General features: G+C 51.8%; 1 protein-coding gene across 2 annotated transcripts in view; it reads right to left on the bottom strand.

Annotated features, from left to right (window-relative positions):
• LOC147111360 (sodium- and chloride-dependent creatine transporter 1-like) overlaps positions 1-14,938 on the bottom strand; it is a 314,028-nt gene that overhangs the window by 287,057 nt on the left and 12,033 nt on the right. For both annotated transcript variants that reach the window (XM_086002176.1, XM_086002177.1), the window contains exon 2: positions 7,547-7,792. In XM_086002176.1, coding sequence (XP_085858302.1) covers positions 7,547-7,792 — 246 coding nt within the window. The remainder of the gene's footprint in view (positions 1-7,546; positions 7,793-14,938) is intronic.

Below are 14,938 nucleotides of genomic sequence, written 5' to 3'. Positions count from 1 at the left end.
GCAGGTACAGCACGGGTTAGATACAGAGTAAAGCTCCCTCTACACTGTTGTGGTAAACCACTTTTATCGTTCACTATCGTTACACTATAGTTATCACTGTTGTATTGTTCTCACTGTTCTCACTGTTGTATCACTATACGAGGTCGCCTCTTGTCGCGCTGTTATACCTGGGCTGACCACCTCCGACTCCGCCCATGGCTCCACCTACCTGCCCAGGTATAAAGGTAGTCGACTGGCTGGTATTCCTCCTTGTTGGACCCGATCACCCACGAGGGTGGGCTCTGTTATTTAGTCAATAAAAACCTTTAGTTACGTTCCTAACTCGTCGCTTTTTATTGGACGAATTGATAGGTATATCAATTTTATTGACTAAATTTTAAAGATGTCTACTACTGGCCAGCCAGAAGCCCTCCCAGAAGCACAGCCACAGCAGCTTTCAGACACCGGGCTACACCAGCCACACCAGCCGGCTTGGCTGCAAGCCCTCAAACCACCGTACCTGGATCTAAACCCACAGGCAGCAAACTCAGCCCTCGACTTCAAACACTGGCTGGGCTGCTTCGAATCCTACCTGGAAGAATCCGGCGTCCCTCAGAGATCCAAACTAAGAGTTCTGAACGCCCAAGCGAGCCCGAGAGTATACGCACTCATCCAGGACATGACTACATACGAGGCCGCTATCAACCTACTGAAACAGCAGTACCGGAGCCCGGTAAATTACATGTACACCAGGCACCTCCTAAGATCCCGCCCGCAACAGCCAGGAGAGTCTGTAGCCGAATTTTTACGGGCGCTAAAAGCACTCGGCAGGAACTGTGACTTTAAAGCGGTGACGGCTGTTGAAAATACGGAAGATAATATCCGCGATGCCTTTGTGAAAGGCCTACGGTCCGACTACTCACGGCAAAGACTGCTTGAAGCTAAAGACCTCGACCTGGACAAAGCTGAAGCCCTCGCTCTCTCCCTAGAGGTGGCCCATCAGGACCAGGAGGCGTTTTCCAGGTACTGCTCGCGACCCTGGGACTCGGGCCCGACCCCTACCGCAATACCCTTCGCAGCGCCGCCCCCGGGACCTACCTCAGCGTCGGCGTCCCGGACCCGACCGGGACCGCCACCCCCGGTACCGGCTCCGACATCGGGCACCCGCGATCGGGCCGCCGGCTGCTTCTTTTGCGGCCAGGAGAAGCACCCGAGGTCGCGCTGCCCAGCCAGGAACTCTACCTGCTCAACCTGCAGGAAGAAAGGCCACTTCTCTAAGGCCTGCAGGAGCGGATCTTCAGAGGCCAGCAGTGCCTCATGCGAACTGTGGGGGCGGCCATCTTCTTTCAAGGCAACTGAGGCCAGCATCCCCACACATGAGTCATGGGGGTGGCCATCTTTGATCAAGGCAACCGACCCCAATAGTGCCTCATGTGAGTTATGGGAGCAGCCATCTTCTCCGCCATTTTGTCCTACCTCGTGGGAGACGCCATTTTACCCACCACGCCTGACTGCCACCGGGCCTCCGGACCCGACGACCGCCTCGCCCGCAGACGACAACGACTCGCTTACCTACACACTAGCCTCCGTCACTCTGGATCAAGCCCGCCCGCACCACCTGTCCAAGTCGATGATGGACATCAAAGTAAACGGCCACGCCACGACCTGCCTGTTCGACAGCGGAAGCACGGAGAGCTTCATCCACCCAGACACGGTGAGCCACTACTCCCTCCCTGTCCTGCCAACGCGCAACCGAATCTCGATGGCATCGAGGTCCCACGCCACGGACATTAGCGGCTACTGTGTTGTGACCTTGTCGGTTAAGGGTACGGAGTATAAAAATTTTAAACTCCTCGTCCTCCCCCAGCTCTGCGCTGCCGTCCTACTAGGGCTGGACTTCCAATCCCACCTCCAAAGTGTAACCCTAGCATACGGTGGACCCCTCCCCCCACTCACAGTCGACAACCAGCGAATGTTAAACCGCCCACCGCGTAACACCTGCAGCCTATCCACCCTCAAGGTGCCGCCACCTTCCCTGTTCGCTAACCTCACCCCCGACTGCAAACCCGTCGCTACCAAGAGCAGGCGGTACAGCGCTGGGGACAGAGCCTTCATTAGCTCTGAGGTGCGGCGCCTCCTGAAAGAGGGCATTATCGAGGGGAGCAACAGCCCCTGGCGTGCCCAGGTCGTGGTCGTTAAGACCGGCGATAAAAATCGCCTGGTCATCGACTACAGCCAGACCATAAACAGATACACCCAGCTGGACGCATACCCCCTTCCCCGCATATCTGACATGGTCAATCAGATTGCACAATACCGCGTATTCTCGACTATCGACCTTAAGTCGGCCTACCACCAACTCCCTATCCACCCCGAGGACCGCCAGTACACCGCCTTCGAGGCGAATGGGTGCCTATACCACTTCCTTAGGGTCCCCTTCGGTGTCACCAACGGGGTCTCGGTCTTCCAAAGGGAGATGGACCGGATGGTTGACCAGAACGGACTGCAGGCCACATTCCCCTATCTAGATAACGTCACCATCTGCGGCCGCGACCGGCAGGACCATGACGTGAATCTGGAGAAATTCCTCCGTACGGCCCAACGGCTGAACCTCACCTACAATAAGGAGAAATGTGTGTTTAACACCTCGCGCCTTGCCATCCTTGGCTGTGTAGTAGAGAACGGACTCATCGGCCCCGACCCCGAAAGAATGCGCCCCCTCATGGAGCTACCCCTCCCCCACTGCCCTAAGGCACTTAAGAGAACCCTGGGGCTCTTCGCCTACTATGCCCAATGGGTGCCGAATTATGCGGACAAAGCCAGACCCCTCATGAAGTCCACATCCTTCCCCCTCACGGAGGAAGCGTGCGCGGCCTTCTCCCTCATCAAGGGAGACATAGCCAAGGCCACAATGCATGCAGTGGATGAGTCCATCTCCTTCCAAGTGGAGAGCGATGCATCGACTTCGCCCTAGCCGCTACCCTTAACCAGGAGGGGAGGCCGGTGGCCTTCTTCTCAAGGACCCTACAGGGCCCCGAGATCCGACACTCGTCGGTCGAGAAGGAAGCCCAGGCAATTGTGGAGGCGGTACGGCGCTGGAGGCATTACCTGGCAGGCAAACGATTTACCCTCCTCACCGACCAACGTTCGGTTGCTTTCATGTTTAATAACAAGCTGAGGGGCAAAATCAAGAATGACAAGATCTTGAGGTGGAGAATCGAGCTATCCACCTACGATTATGATATCTTGTACCGGCCAGGTAAGCTGAACGAACCCCCTGATGCTCTTTCACGAATTACATGCGCCAGCGCGCATATTGATAGACTTCAGACCCTCCACAACGACCTCTGCCACCCCGGGGTCACCAGACTTTACCACTTCATTAAGGCCCGCAACCTGACCTACTCCATCGAGGAGGTCAGGACCATGACCAGGAACTGCCAGACCTGCGCCGAGTGCAAACCGCACTTCTATAGGCCGGACAAAGCAAGCCTAATCAAGGCCACCCGCCCCTTCGAGCGCCTGAGCATCGACTTTAAGGGGCCTCTACCGTCATCTGACCGCAATGTGTACTTCCTCAACATCGTTGATGAGTACTCCCGTTTCCCTTTTGCCTTCCCCTGCCCAGACATGACCAGCACCACGGTCATCAAGTGCCTGAACGACCTCTTCGCCTTGTTCGGGTTCCCGAACTATATACATAGTGACCGGGGCTCCTCCTTCATGAGCGAGGAACTCCGTCAGTTCCTACTAGCGAGAGGTATTGCAGCAAGTAGGACCACCAGCTACAACCCCCGAGGGAACGGCCAGGTGGAAAGAGAGAACGCGACGGTATGGAAGGCCGTCCTCTTAGCCTTAAAGTCTAAGGGCCTCCCAACCTCCCGCTGGCAGGAAGTCCTCCCGACAGCGCTGCACTCCATCCGGTCACTACTTTGCACTGCCGTTAACGCCACCCCCCATGAACGAATGTTTGTTTTCCCCAGGAAGTCGACTACAGGAACCACTCTACCAACCTGGCTGACCTCTCCGGGGCCCGTCTTGCTGCGAAAGCACGTGAGGGCCCATAAAACGGACCCCCTGGTCGAGAGGGTGAACCTCCTGCACGCCAACCCCCAGTACGCCTACGTGGCTTACCCAGACGGGCGGGAGGACACTGTCTCCTTACGAGACCTCGCACCCTCGGGCACTCCGGAGACACCACCTTTACCCACCCCCCACCACCCCCCCAATTCCAGCCCAGGTAGACGGCATGCCGGAACCCCACGAGCCTTCGCCGACCACGCAGACACCAGCATTAACACCGGATAATGCAGCACCGCCGCTGCGACGATCGGAGAGGCTTACGAGGCCTCCGGACAGACTGACATACCAGAACTGGTAGTACACTTCACCCCGCCGGACTCAAATCTAAACAAGGGGTGAATGTGGTAAACCACTTTTATCGTTCACTATCGTTACACTATAGTTATCACTGTTGTATTGTTCTCACTGTTCTCACTGTTGTATCACTATACGAGGTCGCCTCTTGTCGCGCTGTTATACCTGGGCTGACCACCTCCGACTCCGCCCATGGCTCCACCTACCTGCCCAGGTATAAAGGTAGTCGACTGGCTGGTATTCCTCCTTGTTGGACCCGATCACCCACGAGGGTGGGCTCTGTTATTTAGTCAATAAAAACCTTTAGTTACGTTCCTAACTCGTCGCTTTTTATTGGACGAATTGATAGGTATATCAACTGTCCCATCCAACACTCCCAGGGCAGGTACAGCATGGGTTAGATACAGAGTAAAGCTCCCTCTACACTGTCCCGTCAAACACTCCCAGGGCAGGTACAGCACGGGTTAGATACAGAGTAAAGCTCCCTCTACACTGTCCCATCAAACACTCCCAGGGCAGGTACAGCACGGGTTAGATACAGAGTAAAGCTCCCTCTACACTGTCCCATCAAACACTCCCAGGGCAGGTACAGCACGGGTTAGATACAGAGTAAAGCTCCCTCTACACTGTCCCGTCAAACACTCCCAGGGCAGGTACAGCACGGGTTAGATACAGAGTAAAGCTCCCTCTACACTGTCCCGTCAAACACTCCCAGGGCAGGTACAGCACGGGTTAGATACAGAGTAAAGCTCCCTCTACACTGTCCCATCAAACACTGCCAGGGCAGGTCCGGCACGGGTTAGATACAGAGTAAAGCTCCCTCTACACTGTCCCGTCAAACACTCCCAGGGCAGGTACAGCACGGGTTAGATACAGAGTAAAGCTCCCTCTACACTGTCCCATCAAACACTCCCAGAGCAGGTACAGCACGGGTTAGATACAGAGTAAAGCTCCCTCTACACTGTGCCATCAAACACTCCCAGGGCAGGTACAGCACGGGTTAGATACAGAGTAAAGCTCCCTCGACACTGTCTCATCAAACACTCCCAGGGCAGGTACAGCACGGGTTAGATACAGAGTAAAGCTCCCTCGACACTGTCTCATCAAACACTCTCGGGGCAGGTACAGCACGGGTTAGATCCAGAGTAAAGCTCCCTCTACACTGTCCCATCAAACACTCCCAGGGCAGGTACAGCACGGGTTAGATCCAGAGTAAAGCTCCCTCTACACTGTCCCATCAAACACTCCCAGGGCAGGTACAGCACAGGTTAGATCCAGAGTTAAGCTCCCTCTACACTGTACCATCAAACATTCACAAGGCAGATAGTTCATTGGCTGTAAAGCACTTTGGGATGTCCTGAGGTTGTGAAAGGCGCTATATAAATGCAAGTCTTTCTTTCTTTATGACGTGTGGGGAGTGTATCTTGCTCGGGAGGAACAGGTGACTTTGGACCTCTGGTTCCCAAAGCTCTCCACCACTGGGGTTTTTCCTCGCCTCGTGTCTGGGTCTGTTGGAGACTCATTGATAGAGATTGATCGCTGTGATCAGTCAACAACCCCATTATCGTTGGATCATGGGACTACCAGGATGGTCGAAGGTGAACGAGATGGACCTGGGTCTATTTTCGTTCAACGATTCTGCTGGTTGGGGATTCTAGGACTAGGGGGCAGAGTCTAAAAATTAGAGCCAGACCTTTCAGGAGTGAAGTTAGGAAACACGTCTACACACAAAGGGTGGTAGAAGTTTGGAACTCTCTTCCTCAAACAGCAATTGATGCTCGATCAATTGTTAATTTGTTAAAAATCGGAGATTGATAGCTTTTTGTTAACTGAAGGTATTAAGGGATATGGGCCAAAGGCGGGTATATGGAGTTAGGTCACAGATCAGCCATGATCTCATCGGATGGCGGGACAGGCTTGAGGGGCTGAATGGCCTCCTCCTGTTCCTGTGTAACAGGCTCGAGGGGCTGAATGGCCTCCTCCTGTTCCTGTGTAACAGGCTCGAGGGGCTGAATGGCCTCCTCCTGTTCCTGTGTAACAGGCTCAAGGGGCTGAATGGCCTCCTCCTGTTCCTGTGTAACAGGCTCGAGGGGCTGAATGGCCTCCTCCTGTTCCTGTGTAACAGACTCGAGGGACTGAATGGCTCCTCCTGTTCCTGTGTAACAGGCTCGAGGGGCTGAATGGCCTCCTCCTGTTCCTGTGTAACAGGCTCGAGGGGCTGAATGGCCTCCTCCTGTTCCTGTGTAACAGGCTCAAGGGGCTGAATGGCCTCCTCCTGTTCCTGTGTAACAGGCTCGAGGGGCTGAATGGCCTCCTCCTGTTCCTGTGTAACAGACTCGAGGGACTGAATGGCCTCCTCCTGTTCCTGTGTAACAGGCTTGAGGGGCTGAATGGCCTCCTCCTGTTCCTGTGTAACAGGCTCGAGGGGCTGAATGGCCTCCTCCTGTTCCTGTGTAACAGGCTCGAGGGGCTGAATGGCCTCCTCCTGTTCCTATGTTCATCTCGGGAGAGGAGGGAGGCAGTCGTGATCGGGGGAAGGAGTTAAACTTGGGTTGGGGAGTACTGAGGTTCTCTCATGGGTCCTGCTCCTGCTCCTGGCCCACAAGGAAACCAATAAAAATCTGAACAAACGTGACCTCTTCTGGGCAGGGATCCATTCGATCCTCGGCGAGTGTCTGTGGTCTGGGGTTTAATTCATGTCAGGGTCCAATTGGCAGTATCGGACCGAGACTCGTGAATATTTACCAGTGTCTCCTCTCCCTTCCGAAACCCGGGTGTTAAAATGGTGGTCAACGGGAGGTAATGACTCTGCCTCCATTTAACTCCAGCAACCCCCCCGCCCCCCATTCTTGTCAGGACCGGGGAGTGGGGGGCTCAGAGAGGGGGTTAAATTTAGGGTGCAAGTGTTGGCAGGATATTTGACCATGGAGAGTGTTTGCAGCCAAACTTGACCTTTGACACCCCACTCATCCCCCAACAGGGTCTCGCGAGGCAGACGTCAGGTACACCAATCATTGGCTGTCGGAGGCACTGAGGTGGAACCACCTGGTCAGTGCGTATCCCAGTATCGCTCTGTGAAGTTCATCTTCACATTGAGTCATTCACTGGGACAATTAATAAAAGTGATTCCTACAGTCTGAAATTGGCAATGAGATAGATTCGTAGTCCCAAGTTTCAACATCATACTCACCACCTCCATTTTTATAACATAGGTAGGGAAATCGCCAAACATTGCCCAGTCCAACCGCAAACCCCACACAGGACATGATGAAGTCCATCTGTCGAGTCCAGGTCTCACGTTCCACAACCGGAACTTTGACACAACCATTTGTGACAACAAGAGGCGTCAACACAGATTTATCTTCATGAACAGACTCTGGGTCACCAGCCAGTTCAGCACTTTCTGCTTCAGGGGCACTGGAACAGCCATTTCCACCTAGAAAACACAATGAGACAATGGAAGAGATGATAAAGAAAGAAACAAAGAACTTGCATTTCTATAGCGCCTTTCACCACCTCAGGACGTCCCAAGTGCTTCACAGCAAATTAAGTACTTTTAAAGTGTAGTCTCTGTTGTAATGTAGAAAACGCGGCAGTCAATTTGTACAGAGCAAGCTCCCACAAACAGCAATAATGACCAGATAATCTGTTTTTAGTGATGTTGGTTGAGGGATAAATATTGGCCCCAGGACACTGGGGAGAACTCCCCTGCTCTTCTTCGAAATAGTGCCATGGGATATTTTACATCCACCCGAGAGAGCAGACGGGGCCTCGGCTTAACGTCTCATCTGAAAGACGGCACCTCCGACAGTGCAGCTCTCCCTCGGTACTGCCCCTCTGACAGTGCAGCACTCCCTCAGTACTCCGCCTCCGACAGTGCAGCGCTCCCTCAGTACTGCCCCTCTGACAGTGCAGCGCTCCCTCAGTACTGACTCTCCGACAGTGCAGTGCTCCCTCAGTACTGCTCCTCCGACAGTGCAGCGCTCCCTCAGTACTGCCCCTCCGACAGTGCAGTGCTCCCTCAGTACTGCCCCTCCGACAGTGCAGCGCTCCCTCAGTACTGCCCCTCCGACAGTGCAGTGCTCCCTCAGTACTGCCCCTCCGACAGTGCAGCACTCCCTCAGTAGCTCCTGTCCTGGTTGAGAAGAGAGAAACAACCAGGTCACTCAAGAGCAGTCAATGTAACTCATTAGACTGGCACTAACAGGGGCCCATGAATTAATGTCAGATATTCCCATCGGATTCTCTCTCCAGCCTCTCCCGCACTGCCCACCCTGGGCAGTCTGCTCCTCTACAACCTTCCTGTAAAGTCTGTGGGTTGTGCAGTAAATAAATACACAGACTTTTGAAGGACAAACAGGTCTTTACTATTCAGAGGTCAGGGCGAATCTGCCCTAGTTATCTTGTAACATCACTTATATACTGGTGTGGTCACTGTCGGTATTACCGTATACAGAAGCCAATCAAATAGTGCCACACCTAAAGTAGTTCTCTTAAAGGTGAACGGTTACACTCAATCGTTCCCTTAAAGGTAGACGGGTACATACACTACAATCCTCCCTTTTTAGCTTATTACTTACAGGGTCCCCGTTAAACATACATATCTTCAACTTCACATAACAATTTACAGATATACTCTCGGTGGAGAACAAACAATTTACAGAGATAATTCCGGTGGAGTCAACGTCATATAAAACAGTTTACAGATATACTTTCGGTGGGAACAGTTCACAGGTTCAGTCTCTGCGGAAACAGTTCATAGATTCAGTCTCTGATCTTGACTCATTCCGAACAGCATCTCTTTGGTGTAGCCGGTTCACATGGCTAGCGTGACTCCTCCATAGCCTTTTTCTTAACGTAACAGCTTGACCTTCCGTCCTGTTGAACCAGCAGTGCGGACTTTTACAACCAACTGGCTGTCTTGATAATTTTCGGGTTTTCAACTAATTTAGCTCCTTTCATGGTGTCCCGCCTGAGATGATAGTATTTTAAACAGTTATTATCTCCTGCTTCTTCTTTTTCTTTTCTGCCTTTTTGAAACTCTCGGAGCTCCTTTCTCTGCGGCCATCTGTAGCGCCACCAACTCTCTATGTTCATTAGACCTTAAGTGCTTCATGCGGATTTCTGTACTTTGGGAGTTTTCATCACAAACTGGGCAGACCAGATCCTCGTAATATTCAGTGTCACTCAATAGGTCAGGATAGTATTCGGGGTCGTCCTGAGTTAGGCCAGTGAGGGGCCCTTCTACTTCCTTCTTATCCAACTGGACGTTAGCCGACGGTGGTTCCTTCTCTGACCATCTTTCTTGAAAAGACTTCTTCAAGCATTCATATTCATCCCGCTCTTCCTGGGATGTCTGCCATTCCTTCACGCCTGGCCTCATTTGTGAGTTCAATACCTTCCCTTCCATCGGGGATTCCGTTATCAGGCTATTTAATCCTTCTACTGAAGTAGCTGTTTCCGCATTCTTCTGCTCCCCTTGACGTAATTCAGCATGCTTTTGACATCCATGTGCAAGCTGTGTTGCCCCCTCAGCTCTCTCCGTGACTTTTGGAAGCTCCGAATTCTTTCCCTTTGAAACCTGAAACTCGTGTTCCCATTTTGGAGTCTTGTCCCTCAGCGTGTATAAGAGTTGGCTGGCCGTTAACTCTTCTACGGGGACACTGTGGATTAGCGCCTTCTCCATTTCATCCACCTTTCCCTCCAATGTTTTCACCTTCCTTTCTTCCGGTCCTTTGGTTTTAAGCGCTCGAAGAAATTGCGCCTTGGTGTTCTCTAACTCCTGATCAGGGGCCATTCCTACAGTCTCTGTGTTCCTTCCATTGGCCTTTCCTTCCACTGCCCGGATTCCTAGTTGAATATGTTCTTCAAGTTGTTGGACCTCTGCCATTGCCGCCTCATATTTGTCTTGGGTTTCCTTCAATAATTTAACGAGTTCTTGGACATCTTGAATTTCACGTTCTGCTATGTCTTCCACCTCTAATTTTCCATCTATGGATGGAATCTCTACCGATGAGTCTGTCTTGGCCTGGAGCTCGTCAAACATTTCCTGCAGCCTTTGTAATTCTCGCTCATGTTCAAACTTTAGTTGTTCATATGCTTTCACTAAAACTAGCTTTTCGGAGGTTGCCGAGTTAACCCCTTCCAGGATTGTAGTCTGGGCCCGTTCATACTGTTCCTTCAACTTGTTACACTCTGCTTGCAACGAGTCGTAGAGATGAACTGGGATAAAATCCTGGCTTCCTGAAGATTCCTCTTCCTTTAGGTCGTTCTGTAAATAGTCTAGTTCCTGAACAGTTTCAGGGAGATGTGATCGGTACTTGGCCACGATGGCTCTATGGTCGCTCTTTTCTCGAGCTAGCTGTCTCTGTTGTCTTTCCAGGTTCTCCCATTCAGTGTCCCAGAACTTTTCCATATTTTTCATCTCTTGTACGAGACGGTCACTCCACTGTTCTAATTGTTGTCGTACTTTGACATAAGTTTGAGTCCGAGCTCGGTGTTCTTCCATCGTGGATGAATCCTTAGCTTGAACAGGCTCAGAATTCTCTGTCAACCTGGAGTTCTGCTCTGTAACTTTATTCTTCTTGGTGACATAAGTCTTTCTGCATGTCTTTGTTTCCTTCCCCATCGTCGGCAAGTCCCCTTTAGCCTTGTCATGCATATTTGAATTGGTCTTATCGTCATCCATCTCAGAATCTGAGCTGATAGCTTGCACCGAGTCCTCCCTCATTATGGCTTTTAGGTAGTGCCATTCCATGTCTATTTTCTTAATCCACTCCCGTCCTAGAAGTGGTGGTCCTCCCTCAGGTAATACGTACAAATTCATTCTTGGGTGTTCTTTCCCTCTATCTCTCACCTTGACTCTTATTTTCCCCATGGGGTATACATTATGCCCCGTGTATGTCTGTAATACGAACTTGGTATTTCTCAAAGGTATGTGAGAGAATAGCCGGTGGTAGTCCCTTCGGTTGATGACTGATAGAGCTGATCCAGTGTCCAGCTCCATTCGTACTTGGACTCCAGCTATTTTTAGTACGACCCAAATCGTTTGTAGATCAGTTTCTTTCCCCACATTGTGGAGCTTCAGACTACCCAGCTCCTGGTTGTTTGGGTCTGAGTCTGAATTCTGTTCGTCTGAACTCTTTTCAGCCACCTTGTGTACCTTGTTGTACTTTTCTTGTGGTGGCTTCCGTTGATTGTTGGTCTTTTTCCCGGACCTGCATACCTTCGCGATGTGACCCAGTTTGCCACATTTCCGACACTCTTGGTTCTTAAACCAGCAGTGATTCTGGTCGTGCGTGGTCTTCCCACAACGGTAGCATTTTGTTGTGCTCCAAGTAATTTGGTCCACCCCGAGTGCCGCCGCCTTTAGCTGCATTTCGGCCGTTCCTTTCGCTGCGGCTTCGTGTGATGCAGCTATGAGGACAGCCCTGTCCAGTGTGAGGTCGTTCTCTTCCAGTAGTCGCTTCTGCGTTCCTTCTTTGGACAATCCGCATACGAACTTGTCCCGCAGTGCCTCTGTCAGATTCCCTCCGAACTGGCAGTATTTCGCTAGCCTACGCAGTTCGACCAAGTATTCCGCATTGCTTTCGTCTTTCCTCTGCGTTCTTGCGTAGAATTTGAATCGTTCAGCCAGCATCAACGGTGTGGGGTTCAAGTGGTCCTTCAGCACAGCCACAATTTCTTCGAAGGTCTGATCCGCTGGTTTAGCTGGTGCTATTAGATGCTTCAAGAGCCCGTATGTTTTTGCCCCCATCGAGTTTAGCAATGTTATCGCCTTGTCGTCTTCCTCTATTTTGTTGGCTTCGCAATAGATCTCTATGCGTTCCACGTACGTGGCCCAGTCTTCTATTTCAGAATTAAAATCGTTAATATTCCCTCGCTTAGGCATCTTTCTTTCTTTGAAGCAGCACAGTATTTCTTTAAGTATTATTTATTATCTTCTTTTTTTTTTCTAAAATGGCGGTTTTCCTGCGAAAATGGCGGTTTCCCGCTCTTCCCTTCTCTCTCTCTCTCTCTCTCTCTGCCCACTTCAATGGCAGTTAAGATGGCGGTTCTTTTCCCGCGAAAATGGCGGTTTCCCGCTCTTCCTTTCTCTCCCCGCCCACTTCAATGGCGGTTTCCCGCCTCTGTCGTCTTCCCCGCCTAATGGCGGCTTCCTGCGTTTCTCCCTGGTGTAAGGGGTACGCTTTCCCCACAGCGGACAGGTTCAGCCGCTGGGCTGGCTCTCGCACAGCTCCCCTTACTCGGCTCTGTCTTTTCCTCCCGCCCGCACGGCTCTACCGGCGCTGGGTACACCCCGTTAACGGAGGACAGTTCAGCCGCTGGACTGGCTCTCGCGCAGTCTCTCTCTCCCCGTGCTCGGCTCTGTCTCTCCCTCTCCCGCACGTTCGGTTCTACCGGCTCTGGGTACTCCGTAGGTGGAGAACAGTTCAGCCGCTGGACTGGCTCTCGCGCAGTCTCTCTCCCCGTTCTCGGCTCCTGTTCGCTCTCCCACTCCCGCACGTTCGGTTTTGCCGGCTCTGAGTACCCCGTTGGTGGAGAACAGCTCAGCCGCTGGACTGGCTCCTCGCAGTCTCTCACTCCGCACCCGGCTCTCACCCGCACGGTTCCCGTTCGCCTCCCCAGCCCTCTCGCAGACCGGTGTTTCCCTCCCCGGCTGCGGCTGGGTTTCTCCTCCCGCGCCTACTCGCAGGCTCAGCGCTTCGTGGCTGCGGTCGCTGCCTGGATTTTTCCCGCCGATCGCGGTCCGGCTGTCACCCGACGCCGTTGGACCCGACTTTCGGCCAGTACAGCTCCCCCTCGACCGAGGTCGAGTGCTCTGCCCTTCTCCTCCGGATACTTCTACCCCTTCCCCTACTCACAGTCTCTTCGGCCGCCTTGTTTCTTGCTGGTCGGCTCACTCCACACCGTGGTAGCAGGGTAATCAGTGCCTGTTGCTGATGAAGCTTTTGTTGCTAGTCTTCCAGCTTCTGTAAAGTACCACACTTTCTGTTGTTGTAGCCTCGTGTTTTCTTTTGGTAGCACGACGAGGGCGGTTGCCTCTCTTCGACGCTCTTTGTTACTTTGCTATTCTTGCCGCAGGGTACGATCGGACTCGTCGCCACTGTAAAGTCTGTGGGTTGTGCAGTAAATAAATACACAGACTTTTGAAGTACAAACAAACAGGTCTTTACTATTCAGAGGTCAGGGCAAATCTGCCCTAGTTATCCTGTAACATCACTTATATACTGGTGTGGTCACTGTCGGTATTACCGTATACAGAAGCCAATCAAATAGTGCCACACCTAAAGTAGTTCTCTTAAAGGTGAACGGTTACACTCAATCGTTCCCTTAAAGGTAGACGGGTACATACACTACACTTCCACTCTTGTTGCTTTGAAGCTACAGATCCTCTTCCTGCTGCACATTCCTGCTCACTGCTGTGCAATCGAGATTCCTCACCCCATCACCAAACTCGCTCCTTCCAAGGACGGCAACACTGTGGGAGCCCTCACCTCTCTCACCTGCTTTCCTCCTAGAATCTATGGGCTTTCACAATGGGCTATGGTAATGTCGTGGTTATTTTACTGGGCTAATAATCCCGAGAACGTGAGTTCAAATCCCACATGGGCAGTTTGAGAATTTGAATTCAGTTTTTAAAAAATCCTGGAAATGAAAAGCTGGGATCAGTAAAAGTGACCCTGAGGCTGTCGGATTGTCGTAAAAACTCAACCGGTTCACTGATGTCCTTCAGGGAAGGAAACCTGCCGTCCTCACCCGGTCTGGGCCTATAGGTGACTCCAGTCCCACACCAACCTGGTTGACTCTTAACTGCCCTCTGAAGTGGCCGAGTGAGACCCTCAGTTGTAATGAGGGATGGGCAATAAATGCAGGCTGATCATTATTTCTATTTTTACCTTATAAATACAATTGTTGTTGTTGTTGTCTTCTCTCCCACTCTTTGCAACCTCCTGTGCCCTGAGGCCTCAGATCTCATAGAAACATAGAAACAGAGATAGGAACAGGAGTAGGCCATTCGGCCCTTCGAGCCTGCTCCGCCATTCAATGAGATCATGGCTGATCTTCGTCTGAGATCATAGCTGATCTTACCAGTTCAGTACCCCGTCCCCGCCTTTTCTCCGTAACCCTTAATCCCCTTAGCCTTCAGAAATATATCCAATTCTCTCTTGAAAATATTTATTGAATTAGCCTTCACAGCCCTCTGTGGCAGGGAATTCCACAGGCTCACCACTCTTTGAGTGAAGAAATTCTTCCTCATCTCTGTTTTAAATGATTTGCCCGCTATTTTTAGACTGTGGCCCCTGGTTCTGTGCTCCCCTGCCATTGGAAACATTCTCTCTGAATTCAGCCTGTCCAGGCCTGCCATAATTTTATATGTTTCGATGAGATCCCCTCTCAATCTTCTAAACTCCAGTGAGTACAAGCCCAAACTATTCAATCTCTCCTCGTAGGTCATTCCCGCCATTCCAGGTATCAGCCTGGTGAATCGCCGCTGCACTCTTTCCATGGCAAGAACATCCTTCCGCAGATGGGGCGACCAAAACTGTACACAATACTCCAGATGCGGTCTCACCAGCAC

The sequence above is a fragment of the Somniosus microcephalus genome, chromosome 11 (genome assembly GCF_052327205.1).
Source record: "Somniosus microcephalus isolate GS21.2 chromosome 11, FLI_Smic_1.0, whole genome shotgun sequence".
In the NCBI taxonomy this organism is placed as follows: Eukaryota; Metazoa; Chordata; class Chondrichthyes; order Squaliformes; family Somniosidae; genus Somniosus; species Somniosus microcephalus.
Note: the sequence above shows the minus strand (reverse complement) of the source record. Positions and strands in the feature narration are given on the sequence as shown.